The 26,333-nt window shown below is 44.2% G+C and overlaps 1 protein-coding gene and 1 long non-coding RNA gene across 14 annotated transcripts in view; both read left to right on the top strand.

Moving 5' to 3' along the window:
* The first annotated feature begins 1,534 nt into the window (after positions 1-1,534).
* Positions 1,535-20,615, top strand: LOC129468434 (uncharacterized). Of its 3 annotated transcripts, XR_008652654.2 has the most exons (4): positions 1,575-1,794; positions 2,479-2,570; positions 2,683-2,852; positions 19,708-20,615. It is a non-coding gene; the product is annotated as an uncharacterized lncRNA (long non-coding RNA). The 3 variants fall into 3 exon arrangements; XR_008652652.2 differs by lacking the exon at positions 2,479-2,570 and having other exon boundaries at positions 1,535-2,109; XR_008652651.2 differs by lacking the exon at positions 19,708-20,615 and adding an exon at positions 11,779-11,961 and having other exon boundaries at positions 1,535-1,794; positions 2,479-2,852.
* Positions 20,616-21,230: 615 nt separating this feature from the next.
* The window catches only part of LTBP1 (latent transforming growth factor beta binding protein 1), a 442,730-nt gene continuing 437,627 nt past the window's right edge, over positions 21,231-26,333 (top strand). For 3 of the 11 annotated variants that reach the window (XM_063623691.1, XM_055252600.2, XM_063623686.1), the window contains exons 1-2: positions 21,231-22,268; positions 23,325-23,395. In XM_063623691.1, the coding sequence (XP_063479761.1) occupies positions 21,277-22,268; positions 23,325-23,395 (1,063 nt within the window). In that variant the 5' untranslated portion in view covers positions 21,231-21,276. The remainder of the gene's footprint in view (positions 22,269-23,324; positions 23,396-26,333) is intronic. The other 8 variants (XM_055252602.2, XM_063623690.1, XM_055252599.2 and 5 more) reach the window with 3 other exon arrangements.

Below are 26,333 nucleotides of genomic sequence, written 5' to 3'. Positions count from 1 at the left end.
TGCAGCCTGCATCCCAGCCAGCAGAAGGCAGGTGGTATCACAGCTGAGTTTACAGCCACTGAAGGGCCCACTATATGCTTTTAGTAGATAATATGTTTTCTCTGCTTCAGATCCTTATTTTGGTTGCTTAAAATTTCTGCAGAAAACAAACAGCTTCTGCCAAAATTGGCTCACAAAATTAGTTTACTAGTATAATCAGTTGTATAGCAAGTATTTACTGAGTAGCTCTTGGAAGGCAGTCAACATAAGAGGGATGGATCATTCTTCCAGTTCATCACACGTGGGTTGGACATGCTAACAGTCCCTGACAGCTATCAGGTGAGTATATGGATGATCACACGAAGGCAGAGGCATCGCAGAAGGATGCTAACTAGACGTCATGAGTCAAGGATACTATAGAAGGATCTCTTTGCTGACAAGGAGGGTACATCTAAGGTTCCTTCAGATGGGATGGTTCTCTGTTCACTGTGATCACTACTATGCAAAGGCCTGTGGGCCATTTAGGAGAAAAGCATTCAGTTCAATTCTACAGACACAGTGAGGATGTAATATGCCCTATGCACATATGAGTGGAGCCAAGGAGGAAATGCTCAGTCACTACTCTCAAGAACTCATGACCTGCTGCAGGGTTTGCCAAACTGTGGCTTGTGGGCCAATCTGGCTCACCACCTATTTTTGTAAATAATGTTACTGGAATCCAGACACACATGTTTGTTTACATATTGTCTGTGCCTGCTGAGCACCCACTATAAGGGCAAAATTAAGTAGATAGAGACTTTATCACCCACAAAACCTAAAATATTTGACTGGATGGTCCTCTACAGAAAAAGCCTGCCAACCTCTGGTCTTGTGGGAGGACACTGCCGGGCACAGTTAACTCTAATTCTTGGCTGTAGCATCTTGAATAGGGTGGCAATCCCTGGCTGCTGAGGGGGACAGCCGGCCGGCTGCCTCCCAGGGGCATTTCCATGACTTGTAGGCTCAGAAACTAGACTTGGGCATGACCACAGAGTTTGTGACGGACTGAAGATGCCCAAACCACATACTGACTTATAGGCTAGAAATGAACATGTGGGGTGGAATAGTCCTTTCGGGGACTAGAATAATTTCTAGAGAGCCACCCTTTGTACATGATACATTCAAATGTGGATACTTACGCTGAGACTTTCTGGTGAGCACGACTAGACAGCAGGGGGTCCCCAGGATAGTTTGTTCAGGTCAAGGTAAGACGAGAGGAGAAACTAGCCCTGTTCCTTGCTGGACTCCACCACTCCAGTGCCTGAAATCCAACCTCCCCACCCCCATCAGCATTCCTCCCCTGGAAAAGATTGGAAAACGCAAGAATGTTCTTCTTTGACTCTGGCCTTCCTCTAACAGCCCTGCTTCTGTTAACACAGCCTTTCTGCCGCTTCCTTAACGTCACTGGCTACAGGCTACAGCTGTTGCTAGTAAAAGGCATTGTTCCTTTGAGCTAGCAGGCACTTTGTTCTTTCCCATGACACATTGTTTTATGAGCTCACTCTAGAGGAGAAACATTCTATCGCTGCGCTCAAGTTCTTCAGGAGCACCTCACTGTCTCCCTCTGCCCACCCACCTGCACCTGACAACTGTGGGCTGTGCTCTCATGGAGGCACCATCAGATGCTACCAGACTACAGAGGAGAGCGCCCTTAATCCTGACTGAAGGTTTGGGAAAAGGCTTCTCAGAAGAGGTGATACTTGATACGGGCCTTGGAGGAGGAGGAGCAGTTTGAGAAGAAAGCAGTGAGAGATGGCATCCGGGCAGCTGAGAAATGTCAGTGGTCATGGAGGCAGCATGAAGGGAGTGTTGGCTGCAGAAACCTGGCAAGGCTCTTAGAGACAGAGACGAAGAGGGAGATGGGGATGGAGATGGAGATGATAGAGACAGACAGATTGAAGATGGCAGAGTGGGGGCTATGGGGAAGGGTGATGAAGCAGGAAAGATAGATCGAACGAGACTGCGAGGAGCCTGTGTGCCTGGGCTTTATTTTGGAGGCAATGAGAAACAGAAAGTGTTTTGAGCTTGATGGGACAATGAGGAGTTCTGTGGTTTAGGAAATCCAGCAGCCACGGGAAGTGCAGATTCAAAGTAAGGAAACGTCCCAGGGTTTGGTGATGATCTTTATGAGAAGCGACACAGGGGTAGTGGGGATGGAATTGAAAGAAAGGATGAACTTCCAGAGTATGGCTGTGCTCAGTAGACAGGAATCAGGGAGGGCAGGAGGAGAGTAAAAGCATCCTCTGAGCTTAAATCCAGATGTTGAGGAGATGGTGGTACTATCAATGGAGGTGGAGCTATTAAGAGGAAGAAAGATGGGGAAGAAAAGGATGAGGTTTTTGACAAGTTGAATATGGGGTGAGCATGGGTCCAGCTGAAAGCAGTGGAAATACAGATGTGAAAAACAGATGCGGTAGAGTTGAAAAGTTGGGGATCATTTTCACCTGAATGTTACCTAAGGCAAAGGGAAGAGAGGTCATCCAGGACAAAAGTACAGAATGAAAAGAAAAAGCAACTAAGCACGAAATCTTGGAGAATGTCCTCATTGAAGGGTGAGCAGATGAAGAGGAGCCCACAAAAGAGACTGAGGAATTGTCTTCATTCACTCATTCATGCATGCATTCATTTGGTCAACAAATATTTTTTGGCACCTCCCATGGACAGGTCCTGAGCACCAAGGGTACAGTCAGAAATGATGAGTCTAGAAATGATGCCCTCCAGAACTTCCGGTGAGGAAGGCACTCAGGAAAATGCAGCACCCTATGGACGCCCAGAAAGGAGGGCATTCAGGAAGAACACAGTCTGATGGTGTCAAGTGCAGTGGAGGCTAAGAGGTAGGGAGGAAAAGATGGGAAACGGAGAGAACTGGAGAGGCAAGAGGGACAAATGAGAGAGAAGAGAAGGGAGAGGAAAGACGGCAGAGGCACAGAGTGGGGATTTGTCTGACAATAATCCTAGGCGGGGCGCGGTGGCTCACGCGTATAATCCCAGCACTCTGGGAGGCCAAGGTGGGTGGATCGCCTGAGGTTGAGAGTTCCAGACCAGCCTGGCCAACATGGTGAAACCCTGTCTCTACTAAAATACAAAATTAGCTGGGCATGGTGGGGCGGGTGCCCATAGACCCAGCAACTTGGGAGGCTGAGGCAGGAGAATCACTTGAACCCAGGAGGCGGAGGTTGCAGTGAGCCAAAATTGCCCCATGGCACTCCAGCCTGGGTGACAGAGTGAGACTCCATCTAAAAAATAAAAGAAAAAAGAATCCTATGTTATTTCCCCTGGCCTTACCTTAGAAAGCAGAGTGAATGCCCACCTAATCAGGTTTACCTCCATTGCCATAGCAACCTCTGGGACTCACTTTGCTGCACATGCTTGAGACCTGAAGTGAAGAAGTTACTTTATATCAAGTTACCTACCAATTAGGCTAGCAATTTCTCTGTCTCTTAAAACATTCTTTTAAAGTCTTGTCATGTATCGTCTTTCTAGAATTCATTTTTTTTTTTTTTTTTTTTTTTTTTTTTTTTTTTTTTTGAGACAGAGTCTCGCTCTGTCGCCCGGGCTGGAGTGCAGTGGCGCAATCTCGGCTCACTGCAAGCTCCGCCTCCCGGGTTCATGCCATTCTCCTGCCTCAGCCTCCGAGTAGCTGGGACTACAGGCGCCCGCCACCGCGCCCGGCTAATTTTTTGTATTTTTTAGTAGAGACGGGGTTTCACCGTGGTCTCGATCTCCTGACCTCGTGATCCGCTCGCCTCGGCCTCCCAAAGTGCTGGGATTACAAGCGTGAGCCACCGCGCCCGGCTAGAATTCATTTTTCACATCTTCATTCACTGGGATTCTGGACCATAATATATATAAACATACAAAATACTAAAGATTGAAAATAAAATTATTCCGTTATCTGATTATTAAAGTGGTCATTGTTAAAAAAAAAAAAAAAAGCCTTGGAAAATACAATATAAAGTAGAAAATACAAATCACTCATTTCCCCACCACTCTTAGTATTCTGTTGTTTTTCTTACCAATCCTGTTTCTAGACACATTTGATGACATTTAAACATATTTTTATTGTTAATCTACAGTTTCATATATGGTTTTGTTTGCTAACTAATTATATCATGGACATTTCCCCATGCCACCAAAATAACTATAAAATCATTTCATTATTCATAAGCTTCACATTTTAGCCCTTCCTCTATTTTAATGCAGCAATTGTCCACCTTTATACATAAATATTTGTTCCTGAATCTTAAAAGTAGTCAAATTCATTCACACTTCAAAATAATTTTTATATTTACTTTTTCTTAGAATCTTTGTGTTTAATGTCCCATTCATTTCAAAGAGCAATATTAATACGATTGGAAGTGATCACAGCATCTTTTGTCTCCAAATGCAAGTTATTTTGAAATGTGATCTGATTTTATTTTGTAAACTCCATTATTAAGAAATTTGACCCAAATTTGAGAAACGATATATTTACTCTTGACTCATGCCATTCAGCCCTAGGTTTCCATCAACGCTTGTTTGAATTCCATGGGTATAGCACTGGTGGAACTGCTTTTTCAGATTTTTAGATTTGTCAGAGAATATTAATCCTTAACCTAAGTTTTTTTCCCTGATTTCTCTCTTTACATTTATTTCTTTTCTTAGTTTCATTATGATATATGAAACTAACATATCCTTTGTATGAGGATTCAGTGGTTACGTCTGAAAGCAAACAGGAAGTTATTATTTTGCTTGTTGGAAAAATTCACTTCCCTTAATGTAGCTTTTTCCATTATTTTACTCTCAAACATTTGGTGTAGTTCTGTTTTACATGTGTTTCTTGTAAGAAGAATATGGTTGGATTTTTAAAAATTAACTATCTTTTAGCTGACAAGTGTAATTCTTTTTTATTTAATTATGATCATTGATATATTTGGATTTATTTTTACCATCTTTTTACACTTTCTATTTGGTGAAATTCTGACTCCATTTTTTTTCTCCCTCAATATTTTGGAATGTATAGATTCTAATTTTTTAATAGTTAAAGTTATTAATTAGATTCACCCTCCTTCTAAAACTTAGAGTATTTTAACTCTTTCTCAGCTTATAAGCTAGTATTGTCCAGTATTTTATTTCTATTAAAAAGTCTTGTGAAATGTATCATATATAGAAACGTTTACAACATGCATGTATGTATATGCATGTTTGCACACACACACACATACATTCATATATTTACCATTTTAAGAAATAGACTATGACCTCTGCTTTAGAAGCTCATCTCTCCCAACCTCTGACTTTTATAACTTCACAAATTAGATTTATTAGTGTTGATATTTATTTAGATGTATCCATGTGACTACAAATGTCTTTGATCACATGGTTATCTTTCTTACAACTTACAGCTCACATCTCCTTTCTGGAGAAGTATATATATCCTTCTTTCCAAGGTATATATATCTTCAAGAAGTTCCTTTACTAAGAATCTGTCCATAGTAAATTATCTTGGCTTTTGTTCACCTAAATATATTCTATTGCATCCTCATGAAAGATAAGTTTTACTGGGTGTCCAATTGTAAATTGAAACATTTTTCCCAGTACTTTGAAGACATCATCTTGTAATCTTTTGGTTTCTGCTCTGTTCATAAGAAGTTAGATGTAAAACAGGAAAGCTGTCTTTTTCTCTAGCTGTTTTTAAGCTATTAAATTTGTCTTTAATGTTCTTTCGTTTCACCAGGATAAGTCTGGGTGTGAATATTTTTTAGAATTTTTTGTACTTCCTAAATATAAGGAAGTACAAATTATAGAATATTGTTTCCATCTCATTTTCTCTAGTCACTCTTTCTGGAACTTTCATTAGATGAATGTTAACACTTCTTACTTAAAATCTCATGTCTATATCATGATATCCTTCTCTTTCTCTCTCTGAACTATATTCTAAGTAGTTTTGTCTTATCCAACTTTCAATTTATTAATTATACATTTCATTGCTAATTCGTAGGTCAACTCATATGTTGAATTTTAAAATTCAACTATTTTACTTTCAGAAGTTAATCTTTTTTGATGTTTATAAGAGTATTTTGTTCCTTGCTTATGTTTTAAAGTTTTTTAAAATATTGAAAACATATTTATTTATAAGGTATGGTTTTCTTGCACACTCTCGGTTTTCGTAAATATAGTTTTATTAAAATACAGGCAAGCCCATTCATTTGCATACTGCTCATGGCTGCTTTTACACTAGAATAGCAAGGCTGAGTCTTTTTGACAGAGACTGAATGGCTTGCAAAGCCTAAAATGTATACTATCTGGCCTTTTAGAGAAAAGTTTGCTAACCTTGCTCAATGTGATAATTCCAACCCAAAGCCTGAATGTCTGATTTTACTGTTTGATGTTTCTAACCCTGTCTGATGATGTCTTACTACATGGGTGGTCTTGTGATTTTTTTAAAAAATTGTGAGCTCATTTTTGTTGAGGCACTAGCTGTGAGAATTTTATGAGGCTTGAATTGGAGAACATTCCTTCTATTTGTGTTTATCTTTGCCAAGTGTCTCGTCATTTCAAATTTTTTTTTTGGTTTGTTTGTTTAAAATATAGTTTCAGAATAGGTACACAGAGTGAATTTGAACCCGGGCTTGAGGCCTGACTGGTGATTATTTATAATTTCTGGTAGGGGGTGGGAACTTTTGTTTTTCTTCCAACCAAAATCAAGGCTAAGATGCAAAATTTTCTTTGCTATTTCCTTTGCATGGCAAATATTTTCTAATTCACTATTTTATTGGGAATGTGGGCCTTTCGGGAATCATTCCAAAGTCTCCATGCTGACACTGCACTGCTTTGTCGCCTGCCTCTCCTGTCCCCCTTCCCCCGACATGAATGTAAAAACTGAAAGCTCTAATTTACAAAACACTGGCAAATGCCCTCAGGGTCTGATACCTGCTCCAGTGAATATTTACCATGCTCATTCTAAATTCTGGCTTCCAACTTCATTTTTGGCCTCTGAGGATTAAGATACTTTAATTTCTTGCCAAGTTAGCTATTCATTTTATCCAGCATTTTAAAGGTGCTTTTTGGGGGAGAATTTTCAGGATATAGAGTCTGTCATATTGCTGGAAGTAAACATCAGGAAATTTTTAAGTGAAAAAAAAGACACATGATTAGGAAAATGGAAATAGAAAAGTTTCATAACATTCTAACAGGGTTCCAAGCCTACCTAATGTTTATTTATATCTGAGTTATGAGTGTTGTCTCTGGAGTCAGACAACCTGGGTTTGGAATCAGGCTCTGCCGCTTACTACTGCTAGAGGTGAGGGTGGGCAAACTTTTTCTGTAAAGGGCTGGATGGTAATTACAGTTGTCCCTCAATATGCATAGGGGATTCATTCCAGGACACCCCATGGATAACAACATCCATGGATGCTCAAGTCCCTGATATAAAATGGCTTAGTATTTGCATATAACCTATGCACATCCTCTCGTATACTTTAAATCATCTCTAGATTATTTATAATACCTAATACAATATAAATGCTATGCAAAGAGTTATTGTGTTATATTGTTTTTAATTTATATTATTTTTACTGTATTGCTTTTTTATTTTTGTTTTCAAATATTTTTGATCCTTGGTTGGTTGAATTGACAAATGTGGAGCCCTCACATATGGAGGGCCAACTGTATTTTGAGCTTTGCAAGCCATATGCAACCACTCCACTCAGCCACTGTATCATGAAAACAGTCATAATTATGTAATATGTAATGAATGGGCATGGCTGTGTTCCGACAAAACTTTATTTACAAAAGCAGGCACTTAGCTGGATTTGAACTTCAGGCTATAGATTGCACACCCCTGGCCTTGTACAAGTTAATAAATCTCTTTAAGCATCAGTTGTTTCATCTCTAAAATGGAGAAAATAATAATACTTGTGTCATCCACAGGTTATTTGAGCATTAAATTAGTGAATTTGTCAGAGGCATTTGAACCATAGCAATTCCATCTTAAATAGGGGTAAAATGAGACTGAGACCTGCTGGGCTGCATTCCCAGGAGACTAGGCATTCTTAGTCACAGGATGAGATAGGAGATCAGCACAAGATACGGTCACAAAGGCCCTGCTGATAAAACGGGATGTCATAAGAAAGCCTGACAAAACCCACCAAAACCAAGATGGCGATGAAAGTGACCTCTAGTTGTCCTTACTGCTCATTATATGTGAATTATAATGTATTAACATACTAAAAGACACTCCCACCAGTACTGTGACAATTTACAAATGCCATGGCAACGTTTGGGAGTTCCCCTACATAGTCTAAAATGGGGAGGGACTCTCAGTTCCAAGAAATCTCCACCCCTTTCCCCCGGCAAGCTTATGAATAATCCACCCCTTGTTTAGCATAGAGTCGAGAAATAACTATATTTATTCAAGCAGCCCATGCTACGTCTCTGCCTATAGGGTAGCCATTCTTCTGTTTATTTCTCGAATAAACTTGCTTTCGCTTTACTCTATGGACTTGCCCTGAATTCTTTCTTGCTCGAGGTCCAAGAGCTCTCTCTTCAGGTCTGGATCAGGACTCCTTTCCAGTAACAAATTCATGTAAGTGCTAACGTTAGCTAAGATGTCGCTGCTGGAAGTGATGATGATGATTTGAAACCAGTTTCTTGATGTTTTAAGATCATAAGGTGTCTCGTCTTCAAATCATTTAAATACATCCAATGTAGCTTCCTATGCTGCTACTGATGACACACAGTAGAAAGCTAACAATACTGCAGTAATGAATGATCCCCAAATCTCAGTGGCTTTAAAGAACTCAGATTTAAGTTTTGCTCATACTACATTCCATCACACAGGTTGATGAGGGGTTCTCCTCACCGTCATTCCTCTGGGGCCCAGGCTCATCGAGCAGCCACCATCTTGAAATCACTGGTCACTACAGGGGAAAGGAGCTTTAGAGGGTCTTTAAACAACAATTAAATGCTTGGTTTGCAAGTGAAGTGTTATTTCTGTGTGCAGTTCACAGTCAGAGTTGGTCACATCTTTCTCTCCCACTAGCTTACTGCTTGGGTTGCTGGGCGTGTTGTCACCGACAAGCTTCATCTGTTGGCTCCTCCAAGGCGTGCCTAGAAGTGCAGAGCTACTCACCCAAGGCCATATGCTTCCCAGGGCAGCCTACATCCAGGGAATGCTTCCTGTGTGGGTAGAAAGACCCAGCCCTTTCAGCCTAATGTGGGACAATTTTGGGATTTGGCTCAGCCTGTTGTTTGGCAACTTGACTTCTCCCTCTGCCCAATCCTGCTTTCCTCTTTTCCTTTCCACAGGGATTGTTCCCAAGGATACTCGTTAATAAGCATCATGTAAGCTAAACTCCATCTCAGGGTTCTTCTCCAAAAACCCAACCTGTGACATTCACCATGTGCCCAAGAGAGAGAAGGCTGGACTATCTCCTGAGGAACACCAAGGACTACCTCACTCAAAGTGAACACAGTTAGCCCTTATAGATGGGAGAGACTAAGATCACAACCATGATAATAGCTAATATTTATTGAGCACTTACCTGCCGCATGCTGCACTAAAATACGTTACTTGGATTTGCTCATTTAATCTTCACAGTGCCCTATGTATTAAAATAGGGGATTAGACCAAGGAATGACAAGCTACGGCCCGAAGACCAAATCTGCCCACGCCTATGCCTTATGTATTGTCTATGGCTACTTTCATGCTATAACTGCATAGCTGAGTTGTTGTGACAGACACTGCATGACCCACAAAGTTGAAAATATTTACTATCTAGTCCTTTTCAGAAAAAGCTTGCCGAATCCTGTTTTAGGTATTATTTCCATTTTATAGATAGCAAAATTGAAGCTTGCAGACGTATGTGGTTTATTAAATCACAGAATGTCAATTTTCAGTCATATAGATCAAAGATAAAATTCTAAGTCCCCCAACCAACTGAATGGACCCCTTCTCCCAGCCAAGGACATTCCAAAGTTAATCTGAAAAACTAGTTCAGGCCATGATGGGAAGGGGGCAGTCAGATACACCTCATTATATCATCCTTCCTTAGGAATTCAGGCACAACTGACCAGCATCAACATTAAAACAGGCCAGGCATGGTGGCTCACACCTGTAATCCCAGCACTTTGGGAGGCCGAGGCGGTTGGATTGCCTGAGGTCAGGAGTTCGAGACCAACGTGACCAACATGGTAAAACTCTATCTCTACTAAAAATTCAAAATTAGCCGGTCATGGTGGTGCACGCCTAGAATCCCAGCTACTTGGGAGGCCTGAGGCAGGAGAATCGCTTGAACCTGGGAGGTGGAGGTTGCAGTGAGCCAAGATTGAGCCATTGCATTCCAGCCTGGGCAACAAGAGTGAAACTCTGTCTCAAAAGCAAACAAACCAACAAACATTAAAACAGAGACTTAAGACTGACAAAACAGACTCTTTGCAGTAATAAGATACCAACATGACAGATAGCAGACCCTGAAAGAAACTGAAGTATATATTTTTTTACATATTCTGAAATGGCCCTGCAAAGCTGTCTCTTGTGGGGAAAATCTACGTTCTGTAGAGAATCCCCTTCCCTTTCCAGGTCTTTTCCTTGATCCAGGAGATAATTACCTGAGTCTGGCATCTTTTTAAGTCTAATAAGAAACATTTACAATCTATTTTCTCTGAAGCCTGCTACCCAGAGGCTTCATCTGTATCAGAAAATCTTTGAATCCACCTATGACCTGAAAACCCCCTGCCCCACCCCACTTTGTGTTGTCCCACCTTTCCAGACTGAACCCGTCTACACCTTACCGGTATTGATTGATGTCTTATGTCTCCCTAAAATGTACAAAACCAGGCTGCATCCCCACTACCTTTGGCACATGTTCTCAGGGCCACTGGGGCTGTGTCATGGGTCACGGTCCTAATATTTGGCTCAGAATAAATCTCTTTAAATATTTTATAATTTGACTCTTTTTGTCAACAGTCATGAAGACAAACATTTAAACAGCAGCCCCCTTCTGTGATGGCAGGTGCTGACTCCCCCCACCCCCCATGCCATTGATGGGCCTTTGTAAGTGCTCAGTGAATGATTATGAATGATTTTCTTCCCTTCTCTTCTTCCCACCATCCTTCTTTGTAAAATCGAGGCCTCCTCTTCCATCTTTGCTCTAAATACCCTCCCAGACAAGTTCTATTTTCTAGAGACAAGCGTATCTGAAATTGCAACCCTGTGGCTTCTCTCTACCAAGTGAAAAACACAAGAGATGCATCAGTTTTTGGTATCTTTGACTATAAAACCTCTGGAGGAACTTCTGTTTTTCTGAAAATGGCTTTCTTCTACTGGAAAAGTTAGGGTGGTAAATCTGTAGAGCCTGAGCTGGCTACCAGGAAACACTTCATGATGGCTGAGAAATTATTCCGCATGCTGAACCTTAAAGTGATAACATAAAATGGCAGCCTTGACCGACCCCTTAGAATCTAAGGCTGAGATTATCTGTTTCCAACTGCTTCCAGCTGAGAAGTGGCTCTCAGGGCAGCACTGAGTACTCAAAAGCATTCCCTCATAGAAGTGATTGTTCAAGGGGGATTCAAGAGTTTAATTCCTTAATGCCCATCCAGCTGCTTCCTAGATTCTTCCAGAACATGGGCCTTATGCCCCTAAATTCACTCCCATACTTAGAAGCAGAACTGGGAACTGAGTCCAGGTTGTTTGATACCAAAATTTGTGCTCTTAACCATGCATTTCACTCCCTTCTGGTACACAAATATCCAGGATCATGTATTTACTTTCTACAGATACTGTTACATGTGCTTATGTAAATTGTCTGGCAATTAGCTGCAAGAGGATTATAGGAAGAGATTCTACCTATCTATCTCTTTACACCATGCCTTCTGAAGAGAATGTCCCTGACTTTCAGAGAGAATCCTTGGATTTAGTCAGGAATATTAGATCCCTAAATAAAAATGTCTAAAATCCTTTCCCCATTCTTTGTTGTTGTTGTTTTTGAGATAGGGTCTCACTCTGTCACCCAGGCTGGAGTGAGGTGGTGGTGTGATCACAGCTCACTGCAGCCTCGACCTCGCAGGCTCCGGTGATCCTCCCACCTTAGCCTCCCAGTATACCCGGCTAACTCTTTGTATTTTTGGTAGAGATGGAGTTTCACCATGTTGCCCAGGCTGGTCTTGAACCCCTGAGCTCAAGTGATCCACCTGCCTTGGCCTCCCAAAGTGCTGGGATTACAGACATGAGCCACCGTGCCCAGCCTGCTTTTTATTTGTATAAATTTAAGGGGCAAAACTGCAGTTTTGTTACATGGGTATATCGGGTAGTGGTGGAGTCTGGGCTTTTAGTGTGGCCATCACCTGAATAGTATATGCTATACCCATTAAGTAATTTCTCATCCTCATTCTTGGTCATTAAAAAACAACTGGCCCTCAGAAATGTCTAGGGAATGGTGCACAAATGAACGAATGAGTCAGTGGATGAATGAATTAATCAATCTCCAGACCCTTGACAACTTAAGGATCTTGGGCACAGTTTATGCTCATGATAAACAAACAAAAAAAAAAGATAGCAGTTTTCTTATTGCTGACGTAGGCATCCGAAGGTACACAATCATTCATTTAGCAAACACTGAACCTTCACTATGAATTGCACACCGTGTTAGGCACGGAGGACATGACATGCAAGGTCTCTGCCCTCAGCACAGGCAGGCCTCCAGAGATGAGGCTGAAGCATGGAACGTAGTGTGGCCACAGGAAGCTTCACCTGGGGCTTGGGCCAGTTGCTCGTATGTAAGGAACAGAACATAGGGAGACATACACAGGTAGAAGATACTCTTTCTAGGAAGTGAAATGGGAGTGCAACATCCAGTTCGAGGATTGGGAAGGGTTAAGTGTAAAGTTCTCTGGCAGCGGGGAGATGTAACCTGATCCATCTCAGCAGTAGCTTTTTAAACCTGGGCTTTAAAACCGGGAAACCTGGAGGAATCGTAGACATGGGCTGGTTTTACTGGTCTCACCTTTCTGTTTAGAAAGACAGCTCTTGCCTTGTATAGCTAATGTATCTTTGGTGGTGAGAGGGACTTCTGTATATTGCTCAGTTTATCCATATTGTGATGATTTGTACTAGTTGCAATTCTCAGAGTATGTCCTGGTCTCCAGAAGCAGGGGAAGTTGAGAAGACAACAAAAGAGAGATGTTTTAAAAGCACCGACTATTTTAATGACATAATTCTGTCAATATTACAGTGTTTAGACACAAATATAACAGGATTCTTTCTACAGAACTTTTCAAACCATTAATTTAGGATTAGGAAACTCCCCTCACTCCCCCTAGGGCCACTGCTTGATTTGGTTAAAGCAACTTAATTCAGGTTAGAGTGAAATTTAAGCCAACTCCATTGCTCAGCAAAATGCTGCCTGAAAACAGCTAAAGACAAGTCAGAATGTCCCTAACCAAACCTCAGGCATTATTAACCAAGACCTGCCTTAATTCTGGTTTATCTCATGATGACCAAGGAGAAAAAAGTCTTCCTCTGCTAGAAGTATTCTATGTCTATTACAAAGCATGGATTGTGTGTTCAATGGCCATAAGAGAATGGATAACATACATAAGAGTTTAGAAGAGAGAGTAAATTGAAGTTAAGGGCATTTCAAAGGGCTTCATGGACGAAAGGATCTTGAATTCTAATTGAAGGAGAAGGAAGACTTAGTTGAGGAGGTGAGAGAATTTCAGAATGATATGAAGGGAGGCTTGGAAGCAGGAATTTGGGTGTCATATTTCCACAGACTAGTGACTGATCAGGTTCTTTTTTTCTTCCTTCCAAAGAGTGAGAAGAAAAATATTAGGTTGGTGCAAAAGTAATTGAGGTTTTGCAAAGTAATGGTGAAAACCGCAATTACTTTCGCACCAACCTAAATAGGTAGATAAATGTAGTTGGAACAGAAGGTTTATTTGAGGATGTAGCCCAAGATTAGGTTGAAAAATTAAGAAAGAGGCAATCTGTGATGGGCCTTAGGTTTTAGAAGAGCAGACGAGGCCAGGAATTGATATGTAGAAGTGGAATTGTATTTTTTCTCCTAGTTTTCTTCTGTTTCTAGATTGCTTTGGTCACTATATAATGTCTTTCTCAGTTTGACGACAGACAGAAGGATTATTGGGAAAAAAAATTAGGATCAAGTGTTAAACTCAGGCAGCATCATGTTCTAGTGCTATTGGGTGAAAATTCTAATGTAGACAAACGATATAACAATTTTAATAACTCCCTGAAACTTAAGTAAAGAAACAATTCTAGGCCAGGCGCAGTGGCTCATGCCTGTAATCCCAGCACTTTGGGATGCCGAGTGGGTGGATCATCTGAGGTCAGGAGTTGGAGACCAGCCTGGCCAACATGGTGAAACCCCGTCTCTACTAAAAATACAAAAGTTAGCCAGTCATGGTGGTGTGTGCCTGTAGTCCCAGCAACTTGGGTGGCTGAGGCAGGAGAATCACTTGAACCCGAGAGGTGGAGGTTGCAGTGAGCCGAGATTTTGCCACTGCACTCCAGGCTGGGAGACAGAGTGAGACTCCGTCTCAAAAAATACATATATATGTATAATAAAAGAAGCAATTCTAGCAACTCAACAACATGAAAGACACTGAAGTCAAAGCAAAGCAGGAGGTTCCTTTTAAAACTGGATCACAATTTATAAATAGCTGTATCCAAATGGAGAGAACATTATTGCCATCCAGCACTCAAACAACCTTACAGGTGTCTGGGCACCTTTGAACTGAAATTTAAGCAGGGAAGTTCCAATGACTCAATGGAACGTCAAAGAAGTGTTTAAAACTGAAATACCAAAGTAAAATAAAATTTGGAGGCCTTTTGGTGATCCAAAGGCAAGTATTTCATAGATTTCTCTGTTGAGGTGCATCTCATTTTGGTGTGTGTCCAAGTGTTTTCCAAGATGCAAACTCCTTGAGAGCAGGAACATATTTCCTTTATGCTTCATTGAATGCAGGTCAACCAGTGGCCTGATAAGGTTTGGAGGGAGGGAATGACAAGTGTAAATAAAATTGTGTTGACAGCTATTTAATTATCATGTAGTTTCATGTTTAATGTTCAAAAGTTCTGAATAAATGAGCATAACAAATCTCAGTGAAAGCTAAATTAATTGACACATTTTGGCTAGCTGCAGAGAGCCATTTTGCTGTCTTTAGGAGTCCCCACGGTGTGATACCCATCTTGATTATGTAAGGCAAGTGGGGAGGGGAAAGGAAAACTTTATTTTTAGTGAGTTCCCTTTTTGTTGATTGACTCCTCTAAATTTGTAGCAAGGCAGACCATGCCCCTGACCCATTTTCCTCTGATAGATCTTGTTTCCCACCCTGTAGTTCCTTTTTTTTTTTTTTTTTTTTTTTGAGATAGAGTCTCGCCCTGTCACCCAGGCTGGAGTGCAATGGCATAATCTTGACTCACTACAACCTCCGCCTCCCTGGTTCGAATGATTCTCCTGCCTCAACCTCCTGAGTGGCTGGGATTACAGGCACCCACCACCATGCCTGGCTAATTTTTGCAGTTTTAGTAGAGAGAGGGTTTCACCATGTTGGCCTGGCTGGTCTCAAACTCCTGACCTTGTGATCCGCCCGCCTTCGCCTCCCAAAGTGCTGGGATTACAGGCATGAGCCACCGCGCCTGGCCTGTAATTCCTTTTTAATACCTGCTTCACATGCGATGATTTGTTCAGGATCTATTTACCCCAGGAGGCTGTCTGCTCCCAGTGGACAGGGTCTGTATTGCCATGGCCAGGCACTGAGGGCCAGCACAAGGGCACTTGCTGGTCCAGGGGCAACTTTGGGTTGCAATCTAACAACATATTAATTCTAACTTCTCCTTCTAAAATGGAAATCTGTTCTGAATTTGCTGTAAGTTTCTTTGGAAGCTAGCTGAGGACCCTATAGTTGTTCAATAAATGTTTGTTATACGAAAACAAAAGGGAAGGAAAGAGAAACGCTGGGGTGAACCTCAGTTCTACTTGTTGCTCTATTCCTGGGGGTACGTCATCTTTTTCTGCAAAGCAGACCTGTTTCTACCTTGCTCACACAGCTTGGTAGACGGACACTAACATTTTCATCACATGAGCCCACATGAGCCTCTGCTTTAATTCTGCATTTGTAAAGCTTCATGTTTTTTTCTCATGGAAGTAGAGTCATAGGTGGAGGAGGTCACACATTTCTAAACTCCCTCACCCCTACTTTTTTTTTTTTTTATATGGAGTCTTGCTCTGCCACCCAGGCTGGAGTGCGGTGGTGAGATCTCGACTCACTGCAACCTCTGCCTCCCAGGTTCAAGTGATTCTCCTGCTTCAGCCTCTCAAGTAGCTGGGACAACAGGCGCCCACCATGACATCCAGCCTAATTTTTCTATTTTATTTTATTTTTTTTTCAGTAGAGACAGGGTTTCACCATGTTGGCCAGGCTGGTCTCGAACTCCTGACCTCAAGTGATCCACCCACCTCCGCCTCCCAAAGTGTTGGGATTACAGGTGTGAGCCACTGCGCCTGGCCCCCCACCCCTACCTTTTGATGAAATGGTTAAAAATACAAAACAGGACTGTGTGAATGAATAAGCTACCTATTTTTGAGCAGTCATGAGGTAAAGATTCCATTCTTGGCCTGCTGCTTGTGTAGAACACGGGACTTCCTGTCCCTACCACTTTGTGTGAGGTGTGGGGCAGCCAGCCACACTGTGCTAGCACCTAATAAGGTTGCAGATTTAATTCTAGCCCAAATCTGGACAAACTGATGTTCAGGTTAGAGCTAGCTGATGTTCAGAAAAGGCTGCCAGAATCCCAATGAACAGCCTGAGGAAATGGAACCATAGATTCTGTTTAAAATTCTTCTCTCCTTTCATTTCATTTTTTCATTTTCTCCGTCTACCTCTCTGTCTGCTCCCTTTCTCATTCATTGCTTTCTGCTTCCTTCCCCCTTTCTTCATTCATTCCTCTTCCTTCTTTGCCTGTATCCATCTTTCTGCTTTTCTGTCTTTCCCTTCTCACCCTCTCTCTCCTGCTTCCTCTCCTCTCACTTTCCTTTCCCTCAGTCTCTCTCTTGCTCTTGCTCTTTCTCACTCTCTCTTGCTTTTATCTACAGCCTATTGGCTTCTTGTTTCTTTTTCTCCTCCCCTCCCATTTTCTTTCGAAGAATTTCTTGATGAAACTAAAAGAGGACTAAAAGGAGCTCCATGAAATGCTTGCCTGGAAGAAAACATGGGTGGATGCTCTTCTGATCATAGGCAGCCACTAAATTTGATTTGTAGCTGATCTTAAATGTAGGAAAAGATTTTCAATTACAAAACTCATAAAGTGTAAAGATGAGGGAACCTGGCCACGTTTTGAGTTTGACTAATGGTCTCAAAGCGCTTTAAAATGTTTGGCATTTGCCAGCCTTTCTTTCTTCTCCTAATCCTCAAACTCATGAGTTTTTATGGGAAACATAATCCTCTTTTCTGATTCATTTACACTTAGCTCATCTGAGTATTGTTTTGTAAAAACCATCTGAAGTCCAAGAAGTTTTATGAGATCTTTAAAGGCTTGTTTTTTGAACCAGGAAGTTGTGTACTGCCAATAAAAATGGACCTTGAACTCTAGGGGGGTTTGATTCTAGCATCCATAGCATTAAACTGGGTCTAGAATTGGCAAAGGCCCATCCTCATGGCTGACAGAAACTGGGCTTTCACCTTCAGAATAATAGTGAGTTCAGTGTTTGGGATGAGTGACCATCTCAGATGATAGTACATGGGGTGCATAACAGGTTTTTCAAGGATTATCTTGCTAGTTACGTAAACAGCAAGAGATTTATGTGGAAAACTGTGATTTTGCTGGAGTCTCCCAACTACAGAGTGGGGCTGCTTGCTCATGTGTATATTTCCATATTAATTGTGTGTATACACACATGTACACTAATGTGTAGATGGATGGGGTTAACATTCACACTAGAGATTTATTTTTGTATTTAAACATTTTTTTTTAGTTTTAGTTTTATTATTTTTTTGAGATGGCGTCTCGCTTTGTCGCCCAGGCTGGAGTATAGTGACACAATCTTGGCTCACTGCAACTTCCACCTGCAGGGTTCAAGTGATTCTCCTGCTTTAGCTTCCCGAATAGCTGGGATTACAGGCATGCGCTACCATGCCCGGCTAATTTTCGTATTTTTAGTAGAGACGAGGTTTCACCATGTTGGCCAGGCTGTTCTCAAACTCCTGACCTCAAGTAATCTGCCTGCCTTGGCCTCCCAAAGTGCTGGGATTACAGGTGTGAGCCACTGCACCTGGCCTACTTTTTTTTTTTTTCAGAGTTGGGGTTTCACCAAGTTGCCCAGGCTGTTCTCAAACTCCTGACCTCAAGTAATCTGCCTGCCTTGGCCTCCCAAAGTGCTGGGATTACAGGCATGAGCCACGGTGCCCAGCCTCACACTAGAGGGTTTTTTTTTTCTCCCTGTGGTTTTGTTTCAGAGATGATCTGATTGTGATATATCCAAATCTGTCATAAGGCAGGTTGTAATTGGGTTGAAGATTGGTGTGAAATGCCCACCTCTCCATTGCTGTGGGTTGAGAGGAAAACTGCATTAGGCATTTTTTAATGGTTAAAAAACATTTTTCTGCAGAGCCAAAGGGCATGGTTAAGGTCATTTCTCCCCCAAATACTAGGATCTCAGGCAGAGTCCCAGGTCTTCTGGAAACTGAGGCTCAGAGAGGTGAAATGACTTGCTCAAGTTTCCATGGGAAGTTGATATGGTTTGGCTGCGTCCCCTCCCAAATCTCGTCTTGGATTGTAATCCACGTGTCATGGGAGGGAGCCAGTGGGAAGTAATTAAATCATGGGGGCTGTTACCCTCATGCTGTTCTCCTGATAGTGAGCTCTCAGGAGATCAGACGGTTTTTTAAGGGGCTTTCCCATTTTTGCTTCGGCACTTCTCCTTGCTGCCGCCATGTGAGGAAGGACACGTTTGCCTTCCCCTTCTGCCATAATTGTAAGTTTCCTGAGGCCTCCCCAGCCCTGTGGAACTGTGAGTCAATTAAACTTCTTTCCTTTAGAAATTAACCAGTCTTGGGTATGTATTAGCAGTGTGAGAACATACTAATACAGAAGTAAAGCACCAGGTAGAGCCCAGCCCCCTAGAGTCCCCATCCAGGCTGTGCCCTCCACAGGTAGCTGCCACTTACTGCACAAAATCAGCTTTAATGCTTGCCATCTGTCCATCTGGGGCCTGGGATTGACCACCACTGAAGACAGGTAGAGGCTGGTCCTGTTGGGGATGCTGTCCTTTACTCTTTCCTGAGCTTTCCCGTCTGACATCTCTCCTCTCCTGTCCTGGCTCTGCAGAATGTTGTAGCTATGCTAATCACCCTCCTCCCCACCTCCAACCATTTCATCTGCTGTTACATCATCCCTACCTGAGAGGTAAGAGCTCTGTGAACTGATCTGAGTTGCAGGTAGGAAGTATTTTCCCTACGTGTTGGTGAATTTTCCGTAAGATGACAAAGAATTGTGGGCTGTACTATGATACAGGCATCATACAAATCAGGTCCTCCCTTGTGAGAGGTCTATCATGATCTCAGAGTGTTGCTTCATTAAGTTGTTGTTTATCGTTTTTAAGCTTTCATTTACATCTTCTCTCCCTAACAAGATACGAAGTTTCTTAAAGACAAGGGCTTTATGCCTTGTGATCCTTTGTATTTCCACAGCCTCAGTGCCTCCTTCAGAGACGGGGTGGATATTAGCTTCTGTTGTATCCTTCATACAGAACCTGGTGCTGAGACACAGCTTCTTCTTTTTTTAAAAAAAAAACTTTTCTTAAGACTAGTCAAGTACAGTATCAAGAAGAGGGGAAAGAGTCGAACAAGGAATTGGATCCGTAACTGACTGTGAACAATCAATTGAGGTAACTCATTACCTTTGAACCAAGCTGGGAGGCAGCCTTGTGACTCACCTCAATCCTAAATCTTCTCAGCTAGTTCACTTTGGCCAGGCTCAGGGGCTGACCTAGAATGATCCTGTCCAGAAGGACCCTGGATGTTCTTAGAGACACAGACTGCTAGGGCTGGCAGGGACTTTTCATCCAATTCCTCTGTGACAGAGGAGGAAGTGGAGGTTCAGAAGGAGAGGTGAGCTGCCTGTGGTCCTTCAGCTTACTAATGGCAGTGTTAGGACTGGGCCTGGGGGCTCTTCCCTCCAGTCTGGCGCTATTTATTCCATGACAGTGCCTCTCAAACTGTGTTCTCACAAGCAGCTAGTGCTCAGGCAGCTGGACTGAGGCCCTGCCTGCCAAATCAAATATTGGAGGTCTTTCTCCAATGTGCAGAAAAAAAAAAATTAATGGGTTAAGTTTCCTCCTTAGGGTTAAATGATTTTTCCATTAATGCTTCTTAAACCATTGTCACCTGCTACCAATTGTCTACTAGCCAATGCATGCAGGCAACAAAACAAAAGGATAAGCCACAAGTAAACAAGAACAAGAACAACCAAAGCCTTGGAAACACACCATCATTCTTAAGTTAAAGGCTTTAAAAAAAATAAAAATAGAAGAAGACTGCTATGACTATGGACTTTCTATTGCATTCACATAATAAAATCATCCGACATTGTTTTGAATCCAAATGCTAAAAGTAAATATGTCATTATTTCATGGTTTTCCCCAAAGAGCACTATATGACCCCCCAGGACTCTATCCCTGGAACATTCTGCCATCTCTCTTAATGGGTCAGGTCATCTCCAAGTTGGGTGACCCGGTCGGATTACGGTCCGGTGAACTGATTTGTCTTTATTAAAAGCAATAATGGCTTAGGGTTGTCAGGGATCCTGAACTCTAGTCCTACTCTAAAGGTCCAGGGACAGGGCTGTCTCTGCGGTTGTCCCTGGGCGGTTCTCCCAGTCCACGCGGGCGCCCTCTGCTGCCCGCCCTGCACTCCCATCCCTGCCAAGCGAGGAGTAGGGTACCAGAGGCTGCAGACCGAGAAGCCACGGGGACTTTACAGCCCCCAGGGAGCCACCTAAACGGTTTCCGATGGAGACCTCAGCGCGCCCTGACAGCCCTTTCTGGGGCCCGATTTGGTATCTGAATTCAACCCCGCAGCAAGTATCCCAGCAAACACGGATAAGAAAATGCCGGGGCTTCCAAACAATATCAAACGCATGGGGCTTCTGAAAGGACAGGACCGTTCAGTAACTTTGCTGAGCCCTTTGTCCTCTCCCGGGACACGGGACCGGGGCGTGGGGACCTCCGCCTCGGCGACCCACGGGGGCAACCCCTGTGGATGTGGAGGGTGGCGGCGCGCCTTCGGGCTCCTCGCACGCCTTCCCCAATTAGGATCTGCCGCCTGACGTCACGTCTGCCGGAGATTGGCTGCTCAGGTCTGACACTCGGGGCCACGGGAGAGAAACTTTTAAAAGACTTCGCCGCCGGGGCTGCCTCGGAGTGTCCCGCGCGCTCTCGCTCGCTCTCGGCCACCCTCGCCGGGCGCGCGGACCCTCACCTTGCGCGGCCCGCTCCCCTCGCCCCTCCCCGCTCTCCGGGCTCCGCGCTCCCCACCCCCACGCCCTCCCCCTGCTCCCAGCCACAATCGGCCGGGGTCTGGGGCCGCTCAGCCGCCCGTAGAGCCTCCTCCCTCGCCACCGACTTGGCCTCCTCCCGCCTTTCCCGGGCTCTCGGCAGCTCTCGGGGGAGCCTGAACGCGCGGGGAAAGGCGAGCCGCACGGCCAGGGGAGGGGGCTGGACCGCGCGCGGCCGGTCGCGCCGGCTAAGGCCCGCGATGGCGGGGGCCTGGCTCAGGTGGGGGCTCCTGCTCTGGGCAGGGCTGCTCGCGTCCTCGGCGCACGGCCGGGTGCGGAGGATCACCTACGTGGTGCACCCGGGCCCCGGCCTGGCAGCCGGCGCCTTGCCCCTGAGCGGGCCCCCGCGTTCGCGGACCTTCAACGTCGCGCTTAACGCCAGGTACAGCCGCAGCTCGGCGGCTGCCGGCGCCCCCAGCCGCGCCTCCCCCGGGGTCCCCTCGGAGAGGACCCGGCGCACGAGCAAACCCGGCGGCGCGGCCCTGCAGGGGCTCAGACCGCCGCCGCCGCCGCCGCCGCCAGAGCCTGCGCGTCCCGCGGCCCCCGGCGGGCAGCTCCACCCCAAGCCCGGCGGCCACCCGGCAGCCGCCCCGTTCGCCAAACAAGGCAGGCAAGTCGTGCGCTCCAAGGTGCCGCAGGAGACCCAGAGCGGCGGGGGCTCCAGGCTGCAGGTTCACCAGAAGCAGCAGCTGCAGGGGTAAGCCCACACCCCCTTCCGCCCGCCCGCCTGCCTGCCTCGCGCGCGCCGCCCGCGGAGGGACCTGCGGGGTCAGGGCCACTTGGAGCCCGGCGGTGGCCGGGGCGGTCGCGCGCGGTGGGTCGGCTTTCTCTCTTCGCCTCCGCCTGCGCTGAGCGCCGCGGGAAGAGGGGAGTGCGGGGAAGCCCAGGAACTTTTACTGACGTGAAACTCCGTGTGCATTGTTACCGAGCTGCGGGTAAACACAAAAGGCATTTCTGCCCGGGGCGTAACCTTTTGCGCGCAAACCCAACTGCTCCTTAGAAGATGGGCGTAAACTTGAGGTCACTACAGTTTAATCCCTCAGCATCAATTAAACTCTGCAACTGAGTTTTAATTTTGGTCTAGCTAATGAAAAAAATGTTTCGAGGGCGGGCTAGCCGTAAAGATCCAGCTCCTGTTCTGTGGCCTGGAACTTTGCAGCCTCAGAGAAATCATGGGCTTGGACTTCGCTGCACCTGTGGGGTCAGCTTTCCTGGGGTGGGGTGTCTTGGTATTGATAAAAGTTTTGGTTGGAATGTTTCTGTTATTGGGCGCTCATAGCGTCTTCCCTTTGTGGGAATTCATCTCAGGCTGGGGTGTAGGGGAAAACTTGTTTTGCTTAGTTGGCATGTTTTTTTCAGGGGTGATTCCAGGCCATGTGCCCTCACTCCTTTTTGTACAGTTCTCTCTGAAACTCATTTCCAATTTAAAATGTTGGCCCAGATAATAGAAAAAATAAATTTGGCTCTACTGTAATTTGGGGGTAAGAAAACCATTTGTTGGGCCCTGTTCTCCCTTCTTGTATAGCCCTAGGTTATGCAGGCTTTTTGGTTCTCCCAGCATTCCCTGATATATGTATGGGCCTTGCCCCTCTGCTTGGGCAGCTTTGGGTTGGGCATCTAGGATACCTGTTAGGACTCTCATCCAGAGGGTTGCAGAAGCTGGAGGCTGGCCTTTCTGGAACATGCTGGAAGCTTGGGTTCTTGGGAAGGGGGTTTTTCTGCTGCTGGACTCAGCGATCTTGCTTTGTTTCAGAGTCAATGTCTGTGGAGGGCGGTGCTGTCATGGCTGGAGTAAGGCCCCTGGCTCCCAGAGGTGCACCAAACGTAAGTTGCCATGTTCACAGTGGCCCTGCACAGTAGGCAAAGTGGGGGGGGGGTGTCCACATGGGGGCATCTCACAAGGGCCATTTGAAAGGGCTCGGGGGAAGTTGAAGTCTGAAATACAATCCATCCATTACCTGCAGGCTTCATTACCACCTAAGAAGGGCTGGGTCAGGGTAATGTTAGTATCAGTGCCAGCAGCAATACATTGCACAGAACCGTGCTGTGCAACCAAGACTTCTCTGAACTCAACGGAGATATTCATCACTCTGGCACATCTGTGAATCAGGAGCTAGGAAAAAAAATTCCGTTTGAGGATATGCCATATGGCAGAACCAATGTAATTAATTTGAACATGATGCCAACAAATGAAAGACATTCTTTACGGTGATGGCAGGAGGGAATTGGGGAGTAGAGGGCCCTATTCTGGAGTAAAACATCAATAGTTTTTATAACTTCCTGAAAACAGCAACCAGAATCCTTCATCCTTGAGGCCTGATCGTTTTCTAGCATGCACTTCCCTGCTGCTCTTCAGAACTGATGGATGGGGTTCTCTGCAGTGCTTCTGCAATTCACCTGCATGCCCAGCAGTGTTTTAAAAAAATGTGTTAATGATGCATATAGATATAGATTTGAGAACACTGGAAAATTTTTCTCCTATGCATTGTGAAATTAAGGATCAGGTTAAAATGTATTTTTAGGCTCTTCTTGATGAATTGATGCTTTCGGGTGCTCATTGGACCTAAAGGAGTCTTACCTTCCCCCTCAGAAAAAGTGAAGCATTCTTAATTGTTCTTTGCATAGAGATTGAGGCATTCCCATGTGGATTGGAATTGTCCAAAATTTCTGCTGCTTGGATTTTAAAATACGGGTGGATGAATTTAAAAAATTTCAGATACAGTCAATCTAGTGACCTCGTTTGTTGAAAAATGTCTTCATTTCTGAAGAAAACAGAAGGGCTTTGGCATAATGGCTTTACTTTTGTAAAAAGGGGAATGTCCACAGGTTTTATGATGTCTTATGATCAAGCAGTAATTGCAGACTTGAACAGCCTTCTGACTATTGAACTCAAACCACTAGATCAGAAATGCTCAGGGTTCTAGGCATTTTAGATTAACTCATAATTTTTCATTTTGTAACTTCTTAAATTATACTTCTCAGAAATGTGTTAGCATTTGTTTAGAATTTAGCATTGCTCAGGCCAAATGACATGCTCCCTCCTCCCCTCAGTAACTCATTCTGTCCAAAACCTGCTATGATATGGTTTGCCTGTAACATGGAGATAACTCATCCGTTACAGCACCATTGCAGTGGGATATTGCTGAGTAAAGGTTAAAAATACAGAATAGGGCCTGGTGCGGTGACTCACGCCTGTAATCCCAGCACTTTGGGAGGCCAAGGCGGGTGGATCACTTGAGGCCAGGAGTTGGAGACCAGCCTGGGCAGCATGGCAAAACCCCATCTCTACTAAAAAATACAAAAAATTAGCCAGGTGTGGTGGTGTGTGCTTATAATCCCAGCTACTGGGGGGGCTAAGGCAGGAGAATTGCTTGAACCCAGGAGGTGAAGGTTGCAGTGAGCTGAGATCGCTCCACTGCACTCCAGCCTGAACGACAATGACTCTGTCTCAAAAAAAAAAAAAAAAATTACCCGGGCATGGTGGCGCATGCCTGTAATTGTAATCCTGGCTACTCAGGAGTCTTTGAGTCAAGAGAATTGCCTGTACCTGGGTAGGGGAGATTGCAGTGAGCAGAGATTGTGCTGGGCGATGCAGAGAGACTCCATCTCAAGAAAAGAAAAGAATTCAGAGCAGGATTTTACAAATAGGCAGAAGCTCCTTGATGCCTGTTGGAGAGAATGCTCTAAGGCTTTAATAAGTTTGCTTGGCAAATGATGCAATTGAGTGCTGTCTCTGAAAAGAGAATAGGCCGCCATTTTCAGGTTGCTTGGGGAATTCGGGGATCCAAAGATGTTCTAGAAGATCCCAACATGTTCCAGATCTTGGGGAATCACTTCATGGCTTCCTGCTTCTGCAGGCAAGAGAGGTAAAGAAGTGTGTGCCTAGGTTTAGCTGGGTTTGCCCCCTGGTAATCCAGAGAGAGATCACAGAAGACTGCTGGTCAGAAAAATCAGTGTTGAAGTTACTTACAGGGCTCTAGAGAAAGTTGCTATATTGGTTTAATCTTATGGTACCTGCAACCAATGCTTCTAGCATTTGGCTTAAGTTTTCCTACCGGCTTCTAGGAGGTAGCCCTTGGACAGTACCAGCATCTAAGCAATGTGACATCACTTTCCTTTTCTATGGTTTTCAGCATTCAGAAGATTAACCTTCCTGTACTTCCCAGTTTAACAAATGAATTTAGGTACAAATGCTAGAAACTTAATTCACAGCTCTCTTCAGAAATAATCGTGTTTTTAAAAGGCATGCTGGGGTAGGTCAGCTTGCGATCCAAAATAATGTATCTCTGAGATGGATATTTAAAATAGGGGACTTACTTTGCATGTGTCTGGGAGATCCAGAGAGCTGAGAGAGCCTTCTACCTTCAGATGGGACCACTGGGGCTCCCGCTGATGCTATAAACCTTGTGTCCATGGCTGAGTAGTGTGATGCCAGGAAAGACTCCTGGCTTTGGGGTCAGAAGACCTAAATTCAAATGCTGAAGCCCTCACTAGCTGTGTGGCCTCGGGGAGTTCACTTGACCTATCTGGCCTATATTTTCCCACTCAGAAATGACTGTGCTAAAACCTTGCTTTCTTTATAGGATGGTTGCAGGTATTAAGATGAAAAAAATGGGTATGAAAGCCTTGGTGAAACCAGAAAGATTAATATTAGAGATTAGTATTGGATCAAGCCAAGTAAATTCTGTCTCCTTTATCGATGACTTGGTTTTCTTCTGTTTGTGGTTGCCTTCTCTCACTTCCTTATTATGCTGAGGTTGAA

The sequence above is a fragment of the Symphalangus syndactylus genome, chromosome 18 (assembly GCF_028878055.3).
Source record: "Symphalangus syndactylus isolate Jambi chromosome 18, NHGRI_mSymSyn1-v2.1_pri, whole genome shotgun sequence".
Lineage (NCBI taxonomy): Eukaryota > Metazoa > Chordata > Mammalia > Primates > Hylobatidae > Symphalangus > Symphalangus syndactylus.
The sequence above is the reverse complement of the archived record's forward strand: the minus strand, read 5'-3'. Positions and strand labels throughout refer to the sequence as shown.